The sequence below is a fragment of the Oreochromis niloticus genome, linkage group LG10 (genome assembly GCF_001858045.2).
Source record: "Oreochromis niloticus isolate F11D_XX linkage group LG10, O_niloticus_UMD_NMBU, whole genome shotgun sequence".
NCBI classification, from domain to species: domain Eukaryota; kingdom Metazoa; phylum Chordata; class Actinopteri; order Cichliformes; family Cichlidae; genus Oreochromis; species Oreochromis niloticus.
The window spans coordinates 4,551,700-4,575,412 of NC_031975.2; the positions used below are offsets into that span (position 1 = coordinate 4,551,700).

Genomic DNA, 23,713 nt, shown 5'->3' on the forward strand with positions numbered 1-23,713 from the left:
TTGTCCGTCACTTTGGTGCCAAGACTCGCTGGCCAGACGGGACGTGTATGTGTGTGTGCGAAATCGTAGTTAAGGCCGTGGGGTACGTTACAGGGGCTACTAATGTTAGGTAAATAAGGAAGGGAAACAGGTGAAGGCCAACAAAGCCTGGGGAGTGTGAGAAGGACTACATGGACACAGCTAAACAGATTTCTGGGAGTAATCAGATTAAAGCAGGAAATCAAGTTCCTATGTTGACTTTAAATCCCGGCATACACGCGTTATAGTTGATAATCAGATTTTCCTTCTGCACACACCCCAAAATAGGCTCTGACATCATTATCACCCTTCTGGCTGCTGATGTGCAGGATGTTCATGCTGGTGCTTTTGGGATGGGGTGCAGGTGGAGGGTAAATGAAAAAAGCACCAATGTTCACATTGCTTTATACGACTGGCAGATTATTTCTCTAAATTGTATTACAAAAATACCCCAAATATCAAACATGTGCTATGTAAAGCATAAAAAATAAACATTGACATGTGCCCTCTTTATGATTGGTGCTCCTCCCTCCTGCTCTCATCTCTTCCTCTGGCCTCATCCATTTTTTAGAAATGTGTTTTGCGCGCTGCCCAAAGCTGCCGGCCTTGATTAATAGTCAGGTGTCCCGGCTATTTACCCCACCCACCCTCTGTGCCGAGTCCCTATCCACCGATCAAATGCTACCATCTGGGGGCCCCCTTTTTCCCCTCAGACAGACGCACCAGCCGGCCTACAGGTCAACTCAAGGTCAGGGCCTCTAGAAAGAGGAAAGAAGAGTCACCCTGAGCAGGAGGGGAGAGGGACTGAGCGTGTGCACAGTGATCAGCGAGGCATTAGGTGTGAGAGGTTCTGCTGTCCACATCCTCTGTATAATGTTTAAGGTTTTCAATGCAAGTAAAATGGCCTGAGTTGGCAGAATAAGTGAGTAAGGGAAGGCTGATTGTGTTTGCGGTGGATTTATCAATTGCCATGTAAATTGATGAACTACTGAAACATCTCGCAGCAAGCAGCTGAAAAACTAACTGCAACCACACACACAGACACACACACTCAAAGAGCTGCAAATAATTATGTATAGAGCCAGGAGGCCTCGTAGGTGTAACTTATATTAAACACAGTCTTTTGTCTTCATCATTTATTGCAAACTGAGCTGTGACACATGGAGTTTTAAATCTGTGTTAATGCAATTAGTTTGTTTGACATATTTTCTCACATAAAAGCACGTATTACCTCTTTCCCATCAATACAGTAACAATCGCCAAGGAGTTCAAGGGAGTAGAGGGTAATTGCCTTCTGAGGTGCAGCCCAAGAACCCTGACATTATAAGTACTCTTTCTTCACCAATAGGAGCGCTAACATGACCTAATAGCCAGCTGGAATTTGGCACGGTAACAACTACAGCAACATCAACAAAGGTGTCATGTCATTTTTGAAGCTGTGTTTGCTCTGTGTCATAGGTTTTATGATGAAAAACAGAGTTGGAGAAGCATGCTTTCATGCTTTTTTTTTTTTTATATAGGTTTAATAGTTGCTAGTGCTGCAGTATATTATTACTTACACCAATCACTTCACATCAGTAGTGTGCTACAGACCTGTCCTGGTGTCAGAGCTAATAGGAAATTTAAGACATCTGGTGACATAGGTTCCTCTGATCTAGAAGGACTTTGTGTTATTTACCAGCATGTTGCTATTTGATTAGCTAAGTGGTGGGTGCTCTGTTTACTTAAGTACACATCTCAGTATGTTATGGCTTACACACAGTAAATGTTCCCACCCCTTTCTTGATGTTTTAGCACTTTTTAACACTAACACTGAAGATGACTTGATTTTCAACAGAATGAATGAAATGAATAAGTGGTCGACTCGGAAGTGTTGAAGCTAAAGTAATAAAAAGCATTTTTAGAGGCACTGCTCTTGCAAACTGCTGCTACCTCAGTGTCACAGTAAAAGACCCCCCAGCATCTCCTTCTTGTAAGCAATTTCACAGCCCGCCTAGCTTTTGGCTTGCTTTTCCAAAAACGTAATAGTATTCACCTATACACACACACTCACACACACAGGCACATTTATCACACACTTCTTAATTACATCTGCTCATAGCCTGTCCAGAATGCTAAGTAGCTGTTGAGTAGAAAGACTGGTGCCTCAGACATTTCTAGACCTCTAGCTGGTCATTAAAATTCTGTCCTTTGATCCTTTAACTCTCCTCCTCAGACGAGAAACATAAAAGCCACCAGCTTGACTTTAGCTTTGACTTCAGATAGGTCCACTGAGATTCTATCATTTATGGAGAAAAATAAAATAACTGCATTTGACCACATCTCTGAAGTAGAAATTAATTAAAACAGATGTTATGTTGAGGTACCCTAATGAGAATGGAGATGTTCATATGTAAGTGATTCCTGGGAGAAGCAGATTTTTAATATAGTGTTATGAATGAATAATAACAGAACAAGATAAACACATTGTTTACCTTTTTTAAGGTACTGAACTGTAGATGATAAAGCTTGTAGGATGTCACTATAGATCTGAACAATACTAATGACCTCCATCTGAATTACCATGTGGCCCCATGTGCCTTTAAACTTCATCTGTAAGTTGTTCCATCAATCAGCACACCAGTGACTTTGTGCTGCTGTCAGAAGAAGATGTCATTAAAAGAAGCACAGCTTTCAGACATGAGCGTCCTTCCAAGAATCTCATGACATATGAATGTGTTGGTCTTATGACTCACTCAGTACTCTTTATTTTGAAAAAGTTGCAATGGCTGTCTCACTTACAGTAACAATCGTGCTGCATTTTCAACACATCACAAGTATGAATGTTAGTCAAAGGGCAGAAGCCTCCTCTCTAAAGAACTCCAGGCATCAGCAGACTTTTGAGGACGTGCTGGTGTTGCTCCAAAAGATCATAATGAAGTGAATAATGTTTAATGGGCATGCTGTCTTTTATTTTGAAACTTCACTTATTTGTCTGCGCTTTTACTGTGTCTCACTTGCTGCCCTCTTCATCTGCTCTGGGTGGTTTAATATGGCTTTCATTGGAAGCGTGCTGTGGCACGTCTGCTAGAATGGCAGCCTTGGCCTTGGGTATCATCAGCCAGTGTAACAGACAACACATGGGAAAAGCTAGTCTTCCAGGCTGTCTCTGCCAGAATGAGACTGTAGCTGAAAACAGACCTAGATGTTTTTTATAGTTGTTCTTAATAGTGGATGAATCACACTTTAGTATTTCTTAGGTCTTTGATGACAGATTGTTCTGTGGCAACATTAATATAAACTAATGTTGACCTAAACTAGTTTAGCCTTATAGTAATGTAAGTTGGGAGAGGCAGGAATTTGAAAACCGTGCCTTCAGATAACTTTAAGTATGTTTCATATCTACTTTTATGTTGGCCCACCACAAGAGCTTGTCCAAACACAATGAGTCAGCAAGATGGGCTGAAAGGTTTCCACTCTTCCTCATGGTACCTGAATAAAAACAAGAGTGGCACTAAGTGGCCCAGGGCTGAATGAGAGAAAGTCACCCTTGCGGCAGATTGATTAAGGGAACATTGTTCTGTATTCTACTTTTCAAAAGGTCTTTAGACATGTATATACACAAAGCTAAAAGAAGGTGCATCTTTTTTAGACATATAGTCACAAATGGGATCTGCATGATGCTACAAGTTGACAGTAATAAGCACATTTTCCTGTACTGTGAAAGTGCATTGAAGGTATAGTTACCTGGTTGGCTTTGCATTAATAAAATCTCCCTGCTCCAAAAGCTTTGCATCCACACCAACTTCCTACTGCTCAGCACTCTGTGCACAAACAGTCTGGTTGGAGAGATATGACATTTAGTCTCAATCACTGGTAATGGGTGCATTACCACAGTATCACACTCTCACACACGCATGCACAATAAACTAATGATACACATTTTACTGTTGCCAGGAAACGGACTCTGGGGTTTACACCTGCCTGGCTAGCAGCTCCAGCGGAGAGACGAGTTGGAGTGGAGTGCTCACAGTCAAAGGTAAATTGTCTCTGTGTGATTTAAATACATGCAAATGGAAGCTCTATGAAGTGGCTGCATATAACACTGCTGCATGTGACGAGAAAGAAAACGTCGATGTACATGAAGTGCTGTTTAAAAATAGTAATGCTGATTGTCACTTGTTAAATGTCTCCTTATTAAATGTGGGTAACTTAAAATTCATCAGCTGTGACTGAGTGTAGGATGTGTGACTTCACTGTAAAAAGCCAGAGTGTAGGTAGTGTTCCTCATGTCTGTGTAATTGCTTAAATGAAACAAGTAGCTGGGTCTAATTAAAGCACTTAGCCCCTGCTGTTCCTGAGCCAACTGCAAATCTAAATGTCAGTAAGTGTATGCATGTGAATCCTGGGGTGATGAGAAAAGGCAAGAGAGGTAAAGTAAAGGTGAGAATATGCTGATGACCACATTTGGGGTGCAAATGTGAGATATCATCTGTCTTAAAACGCCCCATTTATTTAAGTGCTTTGTGTGGCTCTGCCCTTTTTTACCTTCTCTGCAGTGGAGCGGGCATTAGCACATAAAATATTTCAAGCAGTAAAAGATTTGTTTATATGACATTAAATGAAGCCTTTAACGACTTAACAAGCTACTCTGATAACACCTAAGTCTGTTATTTGACTATTAGTGTCAGAACACTTGGCTCGGGTCTAATAGCAAAATCACAAAGTCTGTTAGAAGTGAGGAGCTCCACCTGCGGCGATAAGGATGCTAATGCTCAGACAACATTAGCAGGACTACAGAGAGGACATAATGAAACAGTAGCACTAAAGGCGGCTGTAATAATTAAATGTGCACTATTCTCTTCCACCTTTCCTGCTACTCCTCCTCCTTCCTGTTTGCTTCCTTTTCCATTCAGAGAGTGCAGACGTGTCGGTAGCTCAGGCCACTGAGCCCTTCCAGCTACCGGGCCCACCACATAAGCCCATAGTCACAGATGTGTCCAAGAACAGTGTCTCTCTGACCTGGCAACCCAATGCCCATGAGGGAGGAGCTGCTGTCACCTCCTACATCATCGAGGCCTTCAGGTAACTTGACATTGCTATGTTAATCCAGAGCTCTTCATTTCCCTTATACTTTTTGCACTTCTCACGTGTGGTTGTGTGTCAGGATATAGAGTGGGTTATCTACCAATCAGAAGGTTGGTGGTTTGATACCTGACTCTGTATAGCGAAGTATACTTGTGCAAGATACTGAATCTCAAGTAGGCCCCGATGCATCAATCAGCGTGTGTGTGAATTTCAGAAAAGAGCATTTTTATCATTGTGTTTGTGTGAAGCTTGAAGTTAAAAAATGCTTTGAGTGCTCAGTTAGAGTAGAAAAGTGCTATATAAGTACAAGTCCATTTACATTTGTCTTCTTTATTTAACAGTTTTAGGATTTTTTCTGCAGAAACCGCGCTCCTTTTGAAACCAAGAAATACTGAAATTCTAGCCACAGTTTCTTTAATGTGACTCCAACTTAAACTGAATAATAATCTGGAAATAATAATATTATTAATTTGATGACAAGTCGTTGATAAGTCGCTAAAAACACCTTGATTAACAACCTAAAATAATCTTGTCTTTTCTCTTGTGGCTTATCTAAATCTGAATGGACCTCCACAGAACCCTACAGGTATCTTCACCTGAGCGGAGGTCAGCCTTGGATTAATTAGACCCAGAATAAATTTAGCTAAACAGGACGGGTGGTTCGGAAGGAAGCCTCTAGATGAAGATAGGCAAATGAAATATGTCCTTCCAATTTGATAAAGATGGGGACACCGGCAGTGCTTAATCAGATCCAGACGTCCACTGTATCCCATGGCAACGCCTGAACATTTTGGAATAAAGCAAACGGGTTTTCTCTAAAGCAGCTGGAGGGGACCACTGGGATGTTTACAATAACATTTCTTTGCCTGAGGTCCTAAGGCTTGTTTGTAGGAGCACTAGTATGTCTGCTTATGCCGTATGTGGTGTGTAAGGGTTTATTTAATGCACAAAGGCACACTTTCCATTTTCCTGTTGATGCTGTATCGATTTTCTCTTGTGTACACCTGAGTATCTCTTCCACTATAAAGTTGCCTTGAATCCAGTGCTCTGGGTGTTGTACACACACACACACACACACACACACACACACACACACACACACACACACACACACATACACACACTGTAACCCTGACGTTAAAACCAAATTTTGAGTCTCAAAAATGCCTTCAAACTTGTGAGGACCGGGATTTTGGTTCACATAAGGGCTGTTGGTCCCCTAAGTATAGTAAACTTCCAATGTTTGGTCCCCACGAAGATATGAATACACACTCAAACACACACACACACTCAAGTATTCTTGAGCCACTTCCCTCTTTGGTCTAATTGTTAGAATTCACTATAAAGGTAGTTCATGGTTGAGGAGGCCTTTGTGACTGCCTCTCTGCCAAGGTGACAGTAAATTCACAGAGGAACAGAGAAAGGCAGCAGGAGGAGGGATTGTGGTTGGCGGTGGTGGAATAATGCATCTGTCTGGGGTAGTGCCACAAGGCCAACAACATGCCCTCATTTTATGTCAGCAGCTGTGCCTTCTTGCAAGCCCAATTACATTATTCATCAGGACAACAAATAGTATCACTGGGAGAAGATCTCTCAAGCACAAAGTTATGTGAGCTGCAAAACTTCAGCTTACATCTGCTGTTGTTTCATAAATAATATCAGCACCTCGAGGCGACTGTTGTTGTGAGTTTGCGCTATATAAATAAAATTGAATTGAATATTAGAGGAAACCAAAAAGAGATCATGCTCTTCCCATGCATTGGTTAATTATGAGGCTGCACATCAAGTCAGCATTACAAAGCAGCTTGAAGCTGCTTGTCACTCTGCCTTCTTGTTGATAAGCCCCACATTTTTGCTGTTTTGGATTCAAACATATTATGAGGAGATTTACAATATGACTCAGTAATATGAATTACTCAGGGTAACATTGAAAAGCATGTTATAGAAGATATAGAAATTGTTCATATAGTGAAAATAATATGAAGGTTAAGCCACTGTTAGCCACTGTCTAAGATGGTAGAAAATGCTATGCAATACAATAATTAAATCGAATATTGATCATCAGTTTACAGCATTTGTTTATTTTACCTGTTGTTGTAGTTCAGTTCATACTGTGGGAGAAATATGGGAATAATTTGTTTTTCCTGGATTTTAGTTGATATTTTCTCAATTAATGAAAAAAAACTACTGTAAAATTAGAGACTGATCATTTCTTTGTAAGTGAGCAAACTCAGTGTGAGCAAATATGTGGAACAAGTGGGTAAAAAAAATCCCTTTTTAATTGATGATTGATTTTATTAATGATTTAATTTTGTTTTCTTAATCTTTTGGTTAGACCCCGGTGGTCTTTATTCTCTGCATATTTGTCAGCCAAGCAGAAAATAATCAGCAGATGAATTAGGTTGCAGAATAATCTTTAGTTGCAGCCTTTTCAAAAAAATTATTAGCACTTTAACCCTTGCTTACATTAATGCATCAATAACTGGACGGGCACTAAGAGAGTGTATCATCTCCCAAGGTCACTGACGTATTTCACAAGTTCACAAGAATCTTCACATCAGTATCATGAGATTCTTCATTTTCTCTGCTCCACTTTTCAGGTGGAACTTTCATTCAGTTCACTTTGGAAGTTTTGGAGTAATCATGCTGAGAGACAAAGAGCAGTAGGCACATGCAAGCTAATTATACTATAGGGGCAAAGCCTTCAGTTTTCAGACCCCTCTTCTGTTTGGATTTGGGCGACAGACACTATCTCTACTTTTAAGATTAGGCTTCAAACTTTCCTTTTTGCTAAAGCATATAGTTAGGGCTGGACCAGGTGACCCTGAATCCCCCTTTAGTTATGCTGCAATAGACGTAGGCTGCCGGGGGATTCCATGATGCGTATTTCTTCTTTAGTCACTATGTGTTTATACACCTCTCCGCATGTAGTCATTAGTTGTTATTAGTCTCTCTTCCACAGCATGTCTTTTGTCCTGTCTTCCTTGTCTCTCCCTATCCGGTCGCAGTAGATTGCTGACCCTGAGCCTGGTTCTGCTGGAGGTTTCTTCCTGTTAAAAGGGAGTTTTTCCTTCCCACTGTCGCCAACGCGCTTGTTCATAGGGGGTCATATGATTGTTGGGTTTTTCTCTGTATGTATTATTGTAGGGTCTACCTTACAATATAAAGCACCTTGAGGCGGCTGTTGTGATTTGGTACTATATAAATAAAATTGAATTAAATTACTAGTTATTAGGGATGTTCCTAGTGACTAATTTTGTCGACTTAACGAGGAAAAAAATGAGAGTAACTGTGTAGTCAAAACTAAGAGACAGATATCAAGTTAGATTTGACAAAAGTTTAATGGACAATGTCAAAAAGTGTCTAAATAAGGAAAATATGGAAGCATAAATCCCATTCCTCAACCATTAATCACACTTTGCTGCTTAACTTTGTGGCACCTTGTGGCATTATGAACATTGCATGTTATACACCAAGCAGACAATGAAGAAGAAGAAAAAAACAAAGTTAAATATAACATTTTAGCGTTACTAAAATATGAAAAATTAACTTCCAAAAAACTAATCAATCACAGCTGAAAAGAGTGACGCACTGTGCTATGCATTATGAATGATACACATTGTTCTACAGTTCATAACAAGTTTTACCTCAATAAAAGTTCAAATCTAAAACAATAACAAAACAATAAATCATCCATCCCTCACAAATGACTCAGCTCCTCATCTTATCGCTAATGGAGACCCCATCCACCCTTCGGAGAAAGCTCATTTCTGCTGCTTGATCTTATTCCTCTGCTTTCAAAATAACTAACAATAATAGGCTTAACAAAAAGATCAGACCTAGATTAATTGAGTTATGGAGTTTTATACAACAATACCAGGGCTGTAGCTCCATGGCAGCTGGTCGCAGATGGCTGCGTAACATTTGGGACAAATGTTATGCAGCCATTGTTACGCAATGGGACAATTTATCGACATTGGGCATCATTTAAAATGTTAAGAATAAATGACTAGTACATCTGGTACCAACCATCAACAGAAGCAACAGTTAGTCATCTAGTCAACTAGTCGTGCACATCTCTACTAGGTAGTTTGAGCCACTAAATATCACACTGCTTATCTGACTTTTTTTCATCTTCTGTACTTTTACAGCCAATCAGCAGGGAGCACATGGCAGACTGTAGCTGACATGGTTAAAATGGAGACACACACCATCACCGGCCTTCTTCCCAACACCATCTACCTGTTCATCGTCCGTGCTGTCAACACCTACGGCCTGAGTGACCCGAGCCCCATCTCTGAGCCCGTCAGAACACAAGGTCAGCCTGCACCCCCCTTTCACCAAATATAGCAAGACTCACACCTGGAGTTGTTAGAAACAGTGACTGTTGTGTGTTAATGCGCTGACAGCACCACTCTATGTGTGTGTTTTCCCTTAGATGTGAGCCCTACAGGTCAGGGAGTGGACCACAAGCAAGTGCAGAGGGAGCTGGGAGAGGTGGCTGTCCAGCTTCAGGACCCCGTGATGCTAACAGCAGCTTCCATTAGAGTATCCTGGAACGTGAGTGGCACATATTTCCCTTCTGTTTGGGGAACATTTGGATCATTTGGGGTTAGCAAAGAGAGAAAAATAATCTTCCATTTCCTCTCCATCTCGCCGTTCCGTCATCTTCTCTCATCTTCCCCCAATGCTGACCTCAATTTTTTCCAGGTTGACCGTCAGTCTCAGTACGTCCAGGGGTACCGTCTGTCCTACCGGCCCAGCGGGGGAATGTGGCTCCTCCAAGACATCAATTCCCCCTCGGAACGCAGCACCGTCCTCACCGGCTTGCTCAAAGGAACCGAGTACGAGATAAAGATCCGTCCCTACTTTGATGAATTCCAGGGCAAAGATAGCAGAACGTTGCTGGTCCGGACCCCAGAAGAAGGTAATAATTCTGGTAAATGAAGAAAGAAGTCTGTAATCATGAAATCTTCAAAGAAAAGTATTTTTAATAAACTGGGCTAGGTTTTCTTTGACACTGCAGGACCCATACGGCATTTTCATTAGCCTGTATGACACCACATGAATCTCCGTTATGTTATCTAATTTTTTTTTTTAATTTTTTTATATCCTCTGGAATTTAAGTTCATTTATACTGATCACTGTTTTCATTAAATTCAGCCTTCTTATGCTGCAGTTTTGGCAGCCAGGGGTTAGATTGGTTGATCCAAACTCCAGAGTAAAACACGAGGAAGGAGGCGTATATGCCATGAGCACTTATGGATTGACCTGCCTGAATAAGAAACATCATTAACTTATATAGTCATGTTTCTTCTCTTTTATTGCTTTATGTATTTGTTAATAATGACTTAGCTATAAATATGTGAAGGGGTTAGGAGCACACAAGTGTTATTTCTTCCCACTCCTTTTCAAGCGCAGGTTGTATTTCTGTTTTGTATATATGCTCTATTTTGTATACATATACATATGTATATGTATCTATATGGGCGTATGTTCATAATTTACTGCGCTCAAACTACTCTGCTCATCTTGATGAAATGAGATAACTGTTGTCTCCCACCTCTCACAGTACCCAGTGCCCCTCCCAGAGCTGTTACAGTGTCAACAGTGAAGCTCGGCAACAGCTCCAGCATCAGTGTCTCCTGGGAGCCGCCACGCAGTGACACGCAAAATGGCATCATCCAGGAGTACAGGGTAAACATACCTCAGCCTAGTCAAGTCACATGTCTCACACTCAAAGTGCCTTGAAGTGACTGCTGTGATTTAGTGCTATAGAAATAAATAAAATTGAATTGAATTGAATTAAATAAAGCTTCAGTGGGGGCAGCACTGTGACTGCCCAGGAGCACGTCTGCAATGTGTAATGACCACTCTCTGTTCACTGCCCAGACACTTCACACAAGAAAACAGCATAGCTGACATTTAAGTAGTGCCTTACACACAAAATGTGTACCCAGTGACCCAAATGTTAAGATGGTTCTCTTATGAAATCACTGCTAATCCCATAAGATATAGATAAAAAGGAAACACCGGGTAATTGGTGGATTGTGAGTATGATGTTTTCTTCAGTCAGAGTAAATGGGAAAAGAAAACTTTACATACAGAAGCTTGGATACTATATGTGGTACAGGAAAAATATTTGACTCTGATGTAGTTTTAAGCAAAAAAGGGCAGTAGTTAACTAGTTTATCTTTGAATTAAAATGTGAAGTATTAAAAAAAAGCTAATGGCAAATTTTCTGTATGCAAACAGGTTTGGTGCATGAGCAGTGGTGGTGACAACCAGACCCGATACTATAGTAACAAGACAGTGGATGGAAACACGTTGTCCACGTTGCTGAAGGGCCTGATGCCCGGAGTGCTTTACCAAGTGGAGGTGGCAGCAGTGACCAGTGCTGGGATTGGCACTCGCAGTCAGCCGGTGCCCGTCCTCATCAGTGAGTCCACAAAAATAATGAGAATAAAAAGTGGGCCAAAGTGCAAAAGTTGACACTAATCCCAGAGCACGTAGGAAAATATTGAAGTCCATAGTGTGGCTCTAGCAATCACATACCTAAAACATCCAAAAACTTGTTATTAGAAGTTATTAGAAGATGCTAATTAATGCTGCATCTCAGGTTATGTCGTCATCCCCTGCATCAGGTTTATTCAAGAATTAAAGAGGTAATTATGTCCACGGTTAATAGTTTAGTTTAGTTTCACTTTATTAAAGACACATACGGTTTACTGATTGCTGTTTTTTGGAGTATGAAAACTAAACAAACCAGCCAAAAATAAAATGGTTCAATAATCTTTTGTTTTCTCTCATTTAAATCTCCTTGTCTGGTTTTTCTCCTGTAGAGCTGCCAGCTGAACAGCCCTCATTAGCAGGTGGAAGCGGAGGCAGTGGTGACAAGACCAATGGTGGTGAGGAGAGCAGCGTGAGTCTAGCTGAACAGATTACAGATGTGGTCAAGCAGCCAGCGTTCATCGCAGGCATCGGAGGAGCCTGCTGGGTCATCCTGATGGGATTCAGTGTCTGGATCTACTGCCGCCGCAAGAAGAGGAAGGAGCTGAGCCACTACACAGCCTCCTTCGCCTACACACCAGCAGGTGAGGATGAGGGATGATGAAGATGACCTGAAGCTGGGATGATACTTATGAAGGAAGTCGAATCCAGAATGCTGCCATTGGCTTATTTACAGCCAAATAAAAGGAAAACTTAGAAATAGTTGCAGTGTAATTCCCTCCTAGGCTAAATTTGGGCTTGGATACTTAATAATCTTTATATATACCTGCTATTCAGGTTCTGTTCTCTGTACTGCAATAGTATCAGCTTTGATACACGACTATAAGATTAAGTATGAACTCACATAAAAATAAAAACAAAAAATAAAAACATAGATGCACTTCTTTGTGCTTTTTTGGTGGAAATGAGAACAGCTGACTCTACATTATAAGAATAAGATTTAGACTGGAGGATACTGTAAGTAGGACAACAAAATAATTTCCTCATGAGTCTCTCTTGCTTTTGCAGTTGGTTTCCCTCATGGAGAAGGACCAGGACTAAATGGAAGGTAACTGGTTTATATCCTACTAGTGCAGCTTCTGTGTGAACTAGTAGGATAGGGTCGCTAAGCAAAGACATACAGACATTTCTAGAATTATATCTCTGAACTTTGTGATATTATATTCTGTGAATCTTTTTAAATTTACACCACATTTCTCACTGCCTGCATGCAGCTTTTTCTCTGCCGCTCTCTAATTCCATCTGGACAGTTATACTTGTTGTTGTACTGCCCCAATATGACTTCAGCTAATGCCAGAGTGTCTCTGTAGGCAAGGAGTGCTTGGGGGCAACATGGGCAACTACCCATGGCTGGCAGACTCTTGGCCCACCACCAACCTGGTTCACAATGGCAAAGAGGCCGTCAACTGCTGCCCGGCCAATCCCGACACAGCTGAGAGATACTACAATGGTAGGAATGTCTGTTTTTGTGATGCTGTGCTTACAACAAGCAAGAGCTTTGCTAAATCCTACCTCCATCCCTGTGTAGAAGCTGGCATCTCCAACTACCTGAATCAGACTGAGAAGTACAGCATGGGAGGCTCCACCGAAGGTCCCATCTACAGCACGATTGACGCCACCAGCGAGGACCTGCACAGTTTCACCTACGCCCAGCACAACTCCACCACTCCCTACGCTTCCACCTCCATCATGCCTTTCACCAACCAGACACAAGCTCCACCCCACGGCGGTGAGCAGCAAGACGACGGCCACTGGATTACCCAGCCCGGTCCATCTGGAGCTCAGTACGCCCAGCTGGACCGCTGCAGTGGTGAGGAAGGATTTCAGTTCTGTGAATTTGAAACGCACATCTCTGTCTCCTGTTGCTTTGATTACGGAGAGGAAATAAGAAAGAAACAGTGAAATGTAAACCCAAAATATGCCAAAAACATGGCTTTAGATTTCAGTGTTTCCTTATACTGCAGTCCATTTACATTGATATTTTGTCATCATTTCTTGATATTAGATTTGAAACAGTCTGCAGCTGCCTTCAGAATTGCTTCAGATTTTAGATTGTTCTGTTTTTCTAAAAGAAAAATGCTAATTAGAAGATAGTGTTTTTGTTCTTTGTGGGCTATGTAAAAGCTTGTTTGTTGACTTGAATACAGAGATACAGAAGGCAGAAGCAAATTGAAAATGAGTATTTAATTCTGAAACTCCAAAATACACAGAACCAAGGTGAGCAGAGGAATCAAAAGGAGAAATAGAATAGCTGGGAAACTCGAAGCAGGGAGGCACAAAGCGAGGGTACACACAGCTGTGAAGGATGAGGGACAATGCAACAATGAACAGAGGAAGACAGAAACAACACACACACTCACAGAATAAAAAGGGGAGAGATAACAGGTGGGATGCAACAACAGACATAACGAGACGGAGAAGTAAACTTGAGACACGGAGAACAACTATTACCAACGTAAAACAGGAAGACACATCCAAATGGGGATGAATCTGACTCTGGGCAAGACAACAGGAGTGGACTTGGGTAACAATGAAAGATAAAGGAACACAAAAACAAGACAGAAAGAGAGCAATCGTTCTATCTGCAAACGTGATTGATCGAAAAGTTTTCAATGAATGCTGATAAAACTTTGTAGGGGTGTAGAGTGGGCTTGTGCTAACAATCCATGAAAAGTTGCCTTACGTTCTCCAATGGTCCATCACGGTCAACTTTATTTATCTGTTTATTTGGATATATTGGTTGAAAATTGACAAAAAGCGTGTAGTGATGTCACTTTTACATTTCACATCTGCCTTTCTTGCAAACTTCATAAGAAAACAAAATGAAAATGTACAAAATACAAAACTACTCCCTTAGAGAGTGAGCTGAGGTTTGTGCTCTCCTTGTTTTTAATATTTATTCGTGGAAGCAGTTTGGCCAACATGCACTCAGTGGTGCTACAAATCCCACTTTGCTGCCTCCGTGTTGCTATTTGTGAGCCACAGGCCTGCTGGGGTATGTGTCAAAATACGGTCATGACGAATCAGCTCATTGTGCCAGAACCTCCCCTTCAATTGAATCGCTGCATTTATTTATTTATGTCATTTTTTTAGGTAAGCCCAAGCAGAAGGTGATGGGTAAGGCTGTAAAGACCCCATCTCTGACCTGGATGGAGTCCTTGCCCCCGCCTCCGCCCATAGAAGAGCTGAAGCAGTGTGAGCAAGATGACGAACTTCCAGAGAACATGGACCTAGGGTGAGTCACAGTCCTGCCTCCTCAGATGCACATCTCTCTGAATTAGTATGACACTGTTGTATCATCACTTAGACTTAGTGTCACCTCTAACAGCTGCATTAAGTATAAAAGCCAGCATTGCTCTTAAGGCCCTGCCCTTAACAACTCAATTATCTCAGCCTTGGTCAACTCCTTGAGTGATTTAGCTGTTTTCCCCACCCATGAAACACAATTAGCAATGTTGACCCTTACCACTTGCACTCTGCAGCCTCATAGCAAAACTCATAGCTGCAGTACCACTCAATGGGAAGCTTAGCCTCCTGCAGTTTTGCCGTTGGCGAGGCCTCCTAACTTGAAAGAACATCATTAATCTTTAAATAGCCTCTTAGCTAGTTGGATTTGAAGGTATCACTGAGTAAACAGGCTGTCCTTCGACAATAATTATGCAACACATCGAGGTGTAGAGCTGCACACAGCCTCGCTGAGCTGTAATCTGCTTCACTGTGCATCTAGATCGGATGAGGAATGGTGTCCACCCCTCCCTGAGAGGACATACCTGATGGAAGGCTGTGAGGACAGACCTTCGCCTCCTCAGAGGAACAACGCTTCCTCTCCAGCCACCTCCTACAGTCACCAGTCAACCGCCACGCTCACTCCGTCACCGCACGAGGAGCCCCAAGCCCACCATGACCTTCCTCGTCAGAACCAATCAAACAGCCAGCAGTTGTCACGGTACGTGCTTACTGTATTTTCTAAAGGTTGTGTCCATTTGACTGCACTGTGTCAATGTGTTTAAGTTCAGCAAATGTGCTGACGGGGTATCATGTCACATTCTGACTGTTTCGATGAAGGGGGTTTCTCTGCTAATCACAGTCGTTTTACTGCTCGCTGTTTAGTGCTCCGTTCACTTCTCAGTAGAATTCACAATTACAGATAAGCAGCCTAGCTAAATTGAGTGCTGTTGTCAGATGCGACAGACAGAATAAAATGACGAAACCAATAAAATCACATTATTAATCATGCCAAAAATCATGTGTTTAGCTGTATAGTAAACCTCACTCCTAAACATGACAAGATTTAGCTTCTGCTTCAGTTTATTTTTTGCTCCAGTAACATGTTGCCCTCACTTCCCAAAGCAGAAGGTTACCCTGCGGTCCCATGCCAGTTCCCCAGGCATCGAGCCCACCGCTCACCCAGTCCAACCCCAGCCTCTCCGGCCAACAGCATCACAGCTCATCAGAGGTTGGCATGCTGCAGTGCCAGAGTCCTGCCCATCGCTGCCTCCAGAGCCAGGGCCCAGCTCTGAATGAAGACGGCATCAGCACGACCACACCGGGTAAAGTGGCTGATGTGCACACGCATACAGAATACAGAGTAGCAGCCGCCATCCTGGAAGCTGATTTAAAGTTGATTTAGTGTTTGTCATGTGAGTAATCCTTCTGCATCGTCTCCTTGCTATTGATTATTTATCCTTTTTCACCCACAGTGCACAGTCGCTCCTCCCCCGCTGATACAAGTACTCCACCCAACCAAAAATCAAGAGTGAAAAAAAAAGTGTCCAAGACTTCAGCTTACAGAAGAGACATCCAAGGAGGTGGGCAGATTCAAATATGTGAATCACAGATACTGTGACTGTCCACAGCTCTGTTACAAAGGCAAGATGAGAGGCTGGCATTCCTGATTATGGATGGAAATTGTAATCTCAGTTTACGGACTGTAATATGTTTACTGGATAAGCATGATTACACTGGAAATGGAAATAAAAATCTGAAATTGCAGTCCACTGTGAATCCATAACCTTGGAAGCAACAAGAACAAGAGCTCTAATCTTAATAAGTGAATAATCATTTCAATTTCCATCAAGAAATCAAGACTGCGAGTCTCTTCACTTTTCTCAATTAGCAAAGAAAACAAAGAGAGAAATAAGAAAAACCTGTCATTTTATGGAAACTAAGAAAACTGTTTTTTAACAGAAACCTGACAATGAAGAAAATGAAAATGGAAACAAAAGTTCTTTCTTAAAGTTTAAATGCTCTTTCCTTTTGCCTCTTTCTTTTTTTAGACCTGCCCCCTCCTCCAGAACCACCCCCAGAAGAGGACAGGTTACAGGACCCCCAGGGGTGCATGGAGGCCAACTATGTGACAAACGGTACCCTGTCCTCCCTGGAGAGGACTGAATATAGCATTAATAGCCAGCAGCGAAAAGGCTCAGGACAGAGACACACTGACAGTAAGTGTGTTGTATTTCAGCCATAATGCAGTTTAAGGTTAGACAAATCAAATTTAGGACAGAGAGTGTGGGCTGTCTTGGAAATGTTGTGCTTCTTGCAGAAGAAGAGAGCGGAAAAGGCAGCACTTATGCACTCGGCTGATGAAGCCTCTTCCACATAATGATGCACCATGGCCCACTACTGCAGTGCAGTGTTACACGGGAGAGTGAAGCGGGTCTGTTTGTAACATGTCATTCTTTATAAATGACTTTGCAAAAAACCCCTGAAGCCAGCTCTCCTGGCCATTGTCAAAAACAAAAGGCGGGGCACGGAGAATCTAAAAATCCTGCAGTGTGTATCCTTCACAGAATATCATGTGAAAACTCAGTGTTGTTTTTCCATACCCAACTCCAAAAATAAATCTGGGTAAATGTGTGGTTGTTGAATTCATTTGGATGGAAATGTATTCAATTCAATTTCAGTTTATTTATATAGCACCAAATCACAACAACAGTTGCCTCAAGGTGCTTTATATAGTAAGGCAGGGGTGTCCAACTCCAGGCCTTGAAGGCCGGTGTCCTGCAGGTTTTAGATATTACCCTGGGTCAACACACCTGAATCAAATGATTAGTTCATTACCAGGCCTCTGGAGAACTTCAAGACCTGTTGAGGAGGTCATTTAGCCATTTAAATCAGCGGTGTTGGATCAAGGACACATCTAAAACCTGCAGGACACCGGCCCTCGAGGCTTGGAGTTGGACACCCCCATAGTAAGTTAAAGACCCTACAGTAATAAAGTGAAAATAGAGAAAACCCCAACAATCAGATGACCCCTTATCAGCAAGCACTTTGGTACCAGTGGGAAGGAAAAACTCCCATTTACAGGAAGCCTCAAGCAGAACGAGACTCAGGGAGGGGCGGCCATTTGCATTGGCCTTTTGCGGTGAGTGGACAGGACAAAGGCACCCTGTGGAAGAGAGCTAGAGATTAATGATTAAATGCAGAGTGGTGAATAAACACATACTGAGTTAAATTTGTGAGTGAAGAAGACACAAACACTGCATCGTGGGAAACCCCCAGCAGTGTGGACCTATTGCAGCGTAATTACAGGGACTCAGGGTCACCTGATCCAGCCCTAACTATAATGGCCTGCATTTGTATAGCGCTTTTCTAGTCCATAGGACCCCAAAGCGCTTTTCACTACATTCAGTCATTCACCCAGTCATACACACATTCACACACTGGCGATAGCAAGCTACATTGTAGCCACAGCTGCCCTGGGGCGCACTGACAGAGGCGAGGCTGCCGGACACAGGCGCCACCGGGCCCTCTGACCACCACCAGTAGGCAAACATGGGGTTAGTATCTTGCCCAAGGATATTTGGCATGCAGCCAGGATGCAGCCTGGGATCGAACCACCGACCTTTTGATTAGTGGCTGACCTGCTCTGCCACCTGAGCTACAGCCACCCCATATAAGCTATAAGCTTTATTAAAAATGAAAGCCTTAAGCCTAATCTTAAAAGCAGAGGGGGTGTATGTCTCTCGAATCCAAACTGGGACTTGGTTCCACAGAGGAGGGGCCTGAAAGCTGAAGGCTCCGCCTGTTATTCTGAATACTCTAGAAACCAGCAGTAAACCAGAGGTCTGAGAGTGAAGTGAAGCTGAGAGACAAAACAATAAGATTACGGCCATGTCCACACTAATACGTTTTCATTTGAAAATGATGACGCATTTTAGTCATATGATGCAGTCATCTGACCAATTAAACTAAGATAACGGAGGGCGTTATACAGCAGTTGCTTTGTTTGCTCTCAATTTTGACAGCCCTATTAAAGATTAATATCAGTTTGTACATGCTCCAGGTAGCTTTCCTTCAAATTCTTTAATTCTCACTCGCTTTTGCAACTTTGTACTTTTGTGTTACTCACAGCAACAACTCCACCTCATTGTCAGTCCATTTAAAAAACTTTTCCTCGACATTCTGCCGCGACGTTTTAAAGAGCCGGAAAGTAAATAAACAGCAGACAGAAATAACGCAGGTCGAATCGTCTTGCGTTTCATGCATGCGCAATAGAGGACCGTAAGCGTTTCAATGTGGATGAACAGCTGTTTGGAAACTATTGAAAACAATAGTGTGGACGTGGAGTGTTTTTAGACGAAAACACCGTTTTCAAATTTATCCGGATTAGTGTAGACGTAGCCTACATCTGAAAAAGTGTGGTCCAGATCAGCTGCAAAATGTCCAAATGCACCTTTATTTTCCCATTTGCATCTGTCTCTCCAGATGAGGAGATGATGCTGTACAGCAGTAAGGCCGGTTACCTCTCCAGAGGTCAGATGTCCAGTAACTGTTCAACTACAGGAAGTTCCTCATCGAGAGGCTCCACAGGCTCCCGGGGGCTCAACTCAGCCAGGAAACACAATGAGGTAAAATTATGCAAAACAAACAGTTATACAGTTTTGTGCACCTGTAATGGTTTTAATAATTGATTATTTTATATATTCATGAATATGAGAACAAAGCCTCTTCATGGGATTCAGTTTAATCTACATATCATTACTGAAAAGTGAAGGCACTTCAGAGAGGGCTCCAAACTCCCCCCCCCACACACACACACACTCACACGCTCTCAGGCCCATTCATACAGATCTGCCACTGCCATTTGCTTCAAAACCTTTACAGTAAGAAACAATGTTAAGCCTACACACCCACTGCTCTCTCTGGAGTGCACTACTGAGGGCACACTTAACTGTGGGAGCACTCTTTTAAATGCACCCCCTGCAGGCTCCCTTGCGACGTGCCAGTGTCTTTTATGGTGGAGCACGCTGTGCCAGCTGAATGGAAGGCTCTGAAGGGAATTTGTGCTTGTGAGGCAATGCTTACAAAGTTTGACATTACTGTAGGTAGGCAGCAAGCTGGGTAACCCAACAGGAGCTTAATCCAAAGTGATGGGAGCTCTTTAAAGTGAAATTCAAAGTGTATGTAAATTCAGTTTGTAATCTTTGTTTTGCATTGGTTAACTGCATGGAAAAAACTGAAAAGGTTGTGTTAATTAATTTCATCCATGCACAATGCTGAAAAGGTGAAAAGCAGAAAAGGATCAGGGCAAATATTTTCTTCTATGTAAATAAATTGATAAAATAGCTTTCAGCCACAACTTTGACTCTGGTTATTTTCAAAATTCAGTGTTAACCTACATAGGCAGTGGTTTATGAGACATGGTTAGTGCAGCAGCTTTGATGCATTCCTTTAATGCTGTAGCTGTTAAGCTTACAGCTGTAACCCAAGGCATCACTATAAAGCTGCATGTGTGAGGAGACAGAGAAAGGATGGCCCTGTCACGGGTCACTTCTCAGTGCACATCAGACATGAGAGTGTCGCAAAGCAACTTGTAAAAGTGACACACATGCACAATCGCTCCTTTCTCTTTCCACACACACACACAAAGGTCCCTTATATTCCTCTCCACCCCCTTGGTGGAGAACTAAAGAACACCTCACCCCTGCTCCACATGCCCCTAACTGACCCACCCTGACCTTTTTCACACCTTCCCAGGCACATGAAAGCACAATCTTCCTTTGCAATAAAGTTACAGGAAGCCTGGATTAGGTTACCTCTTCCTCATGTGGTGTTATTGCCTGCTTATCATGTGGCCTTTGATCCAGACGGCCAGTCTAGGATGGGCGACGGAAGGGCAGCAGATGTCGTCAAGCCTGTTAAGACACGCTCCGAGGCTAGGAACTAAATAGGTCACTGTTACAGTGGCATTAGAGAGGTGTGTATGAAAGTTTGAGGCACATGGAACTTTTTTCATACATCTCCTTTTAATTTCATAGTGTGACTTGTGAAATCCATCAAAGTCATCTGCATTATAACTGAACACACCTCCTGCCGCGCTACGTGAGACCTGTTTGATTCATCTTTGTATAGATAATGACAGAAATGCCACTATTCACTCTTTTCTTTTAATTTAGCCTGCACACTAAGCATAAACAGAACTGTGCATAAGATTCAGGCACATGATGGAGTCACCCTGAGACTGTGTGAAGAGAGGCAGAAGACACTATGCACTGATGCACCGAGGACACACCGAATTATTCCATTTACTGCACTTTGTATGAAGTTAATTAGATTTTTGTTAAGTAGCATCACTTTTGATTCTTTTGAAACAATCTTTCGGGACTGAATGCAGAATAATGACAATCAAAATGCAGTACATGACACGATCCTCAAAAACCGGAACGACTGGCAGTGCTTTAATATGTGTTTAATATGGGGAACTTAGTCTGCTAAAGCATAGTTCACATGATTGTTTGTAAAGCACTTTGGTCAACCTGTCCTGTTTTTAAATGTGCCCATTGATTGGTTGATTGTCAGTCAGTAAAATACACTACATACATAAAAGACTTCCCTTAGTGAAGCTGTTTTACCTTCCTCTGCCCTTTGAGCTAATTTTCTTCTGATTGGCTGCCCGCAGGCTTTTGGTTTACATACATAACTGTAACAGTATACTGTATATATGATAAAAAAAAAATAAGGATCCACTTGGAGAGGAATTCCTCTTTGTAGTAGCAACTTCACTGTGATCAGCATGGAGCTGAAAGCTTAATTTTTATATTAAAAGGTGAGTATTAAACATTGCATCATATTATTTGCAACACTTACATGTGTTTTGTGTTAATGCAGAGCTTCCAGAAACAGATTTTAGCCAGAATCTGTTTTAAGCATCCTCCGGTACATCGTGGAAATGTCAACAAGTCACTTAACTTCCTGTTAAGTGGTACAGACTCAAAATTTACAAGATAGGTGATTACTGCAGAAATGTGGCTCAGACTGAGAGGAAAATGGCTGAAGTTCTTCACCCTGACAGCTAAACAGTCTTGATAAAAACTGATTCAATCTTCATGGATGGATTAACTGGCCCTTTATACTAAGTTACTGCTAGAATAAGTTGTGTACTGCAGTGTGCTGATAACTCATACTGTGAGACTGATTGTTTAAGGTACTGATGGTATATTTCTCTCTTTCAGGAATTTAGATAAAGAAATTCTATCAGTGTACCTCTGATGATTCGATCACCCTCCTGCTCCCCGCCCATCTAACCACTGTGGAGACAAAAAGCTGAACAAGACATGGAGCTTAGGGTTTCAGGAACCTAGACTCAAACCTGTGTTATTGCTGTAAACAGACTTTACATTCTGCTTTTGGTATTACTCCGATTATTTATGAGCCACTCAGATCACTCCTCACCTTTGGTTTGTAAATACCTGTGTCTGTATTTTGTGAGCTCTGGATACAGGGGTAAAAGATGTATATTGTATTTATGAGGATTAAAAAAACACAAACTCTGATATTTAAAAAAACAAACAAAAAAAACGTCTTCTTGAATGTGCCAACTTTTTTTTCTCAAAATGTATACTTTTTGGAAAAGCATTAACTACTGTTGCACTCATGTTGTGATGGCAAAACAACAGAAAATATGAAGCACAAAGTGTGTTTTCTGGTCGAGAATGAGGGGTGGGGGAGGGTCAGAAAAACCAAAAGGAGCTGGGTCTCGCTCCCAGATGGACGTCTCCGCCCCCCAGCGCTTCCCCACCAGGATCCCTGCTGCCATGTTGTCCGCTACGAATGTCATATTTTTCTATGTTTCCTCTGGTTTCTCTGCTGCAAAGTGTTCCACTCTGCAGACAGACAGACAGACAGACAGGCTTTATGAAAGTTTGATTGTAATCCCTCTGCTTCCCCTCTTGTCTGTCTGAGAGGCTGTTTGCTGCATTTGTCAGATGAAATGTCCATATACTCCCTCCAAAACAAACAAACAAACAAAAAATGTCTGTGGACTGACTTTTTTGTACTCTTGTTGTTTTGTAAATGTACAGTAAAATACATTTGATGACCTCTGCCTGTACTCATTCTTTTTTCAGACAGAATTGCATGACAGTGCATGCATGTCTTTAGCTTTGTTTTGTTTTTTGTTTTTTTCTTAACCGTGCCACAGTTGCCTTTAGCCTCAGTTAGTGGCTTTTTTTAAAGACCATATCAGTGGTATAAAGACCTTTTGTCTGCATGTTAGCCGTTTGTGTGTGCATGTTGGATTTTTGTGTTGTGTTGCAGTGAATGACAAAATAACCTTAAGTGAAGGTAAGCTCTGTTCCACACCAACTCAGTTTCTGAAAGGTTGTCACTATTATTTATTTATTTAATGACTGTGCTTCATAACTGATCTACATCGGGATCTAACCTCAAACACTAATCGGTTATTTAGTAGCAAAAAAACAAACTGGTATCATAGTCCTTCACAGGCATTATAAGAGCTCTATGATATCTTTTACATAAATCAAATGAAATCCTCCCACTCAGTAAGAGTTTCAGTACGGTAAAGCCAAGTTCAGCTCTGTGGAGAAAAACCTTTTAAAAGAATATTTTTAAAATAAAATAAATGAAATAAATCATTCTTTTTAGGAACACTGAACTCAGAAGGTATGCAGGCAATTCAATTTTTTGCAGTTTAAGTCGTTCAAGTCCAATGAATAGCTTGAAATTGTAAAAAGATAAGTGGTGAACTGCCAGAGATAAAAAAAAAAAAAAAAGGTAAGGTTACTCAAAACTGAAAAGTAATGTACATTTCAGAATTATACAAAAAGGCCTTCAGGGAACACAAAATGGGTTAACAATTCAATGCTGTTCTGTA

At 41.7% G+C, this 23,713-nt stretch overlaps 1 protein-coding gene across 5 annotated transcripts in view; it reads left to right on the plus strand.

Annotated features, from left to right (window-relative positions):
* Positions 1-22,924, plus strand: part of robo3 (roundabout, axon guidance receptor, homolog 3 (Drosophila)) — a 155,806-nt gene extending 132,882 nt beyond the window's left edge. For 3 of the 5 annotated variants that reach the window (XM_019364085.2, XM_013274186.2, XM_013274187.3), the window contains 18 exons: positions 3,955-4,036; positions 4,914-5,082; positions 9,237-9,403; positions 9,524-9,645; positions 9,796-10,012; positions 10,658-10,782; positions 11,341-11,524; positions 11,928-12,179; positions 12,604-12,643; positions 12,906-13,045; positions 13,124-13,405; positions 14,689-14,830; positions 15,323-15,541; positions 15,946-16,145; positions 16,296-16,403; positions 16,872-17,039; positions 19,306-19,448; positions 22,053-22,924. In XM_019364085.2, coding sequence (XP_019219630.1) covers positions 3,955-4,036; positions 4,914-5,082; positions 9,237-9,403; positions 9,524-9,645; positions 9,796-10,012; positions 10,658-10,782; positions 11,341-11,524; positions 11,928-12,179; positions 12,604-12,643; positions 12,906-13,045; positions 13,124-13,405; positions 14,689-14,830; positions 15,323-15,541; positions 15,946-16,145; positions 16,296-16,403; positions 16,872-17,039; positions 19,306-19,448; positions 22,053-22,064 — 2,772 coding nt within the window. In that variant the 3' untranslated portion in view covers positions 22,065-22,924. The remainder of the gene's footprint in view (positions 1-3,954; positions 4,037-4,913; positions 5,083-9,236; positions 9,404-9,523; positions 9,646-9,795; positions 10,013-10,657; positions 10,783-11,340; positions 11,525-11,927; positions 12,180-12,603; positions 12,644-12,905; positions 13,046-13,123; positions 13,406-14,688; positions 14,831-15,322; positions 15,542-15,945; positions 16,146-16,295; positions 16,404-16,871; positions 17,040-19,305; positions 19,449-22,052) is intronic. The other 2 variants (XM_019364086.2, XM_005454563.4) reach the window with 1 other exon arrangement.
* The last annotated feature ends 789 nt before the right edge of the window (positions 22,925-23,713 follow it).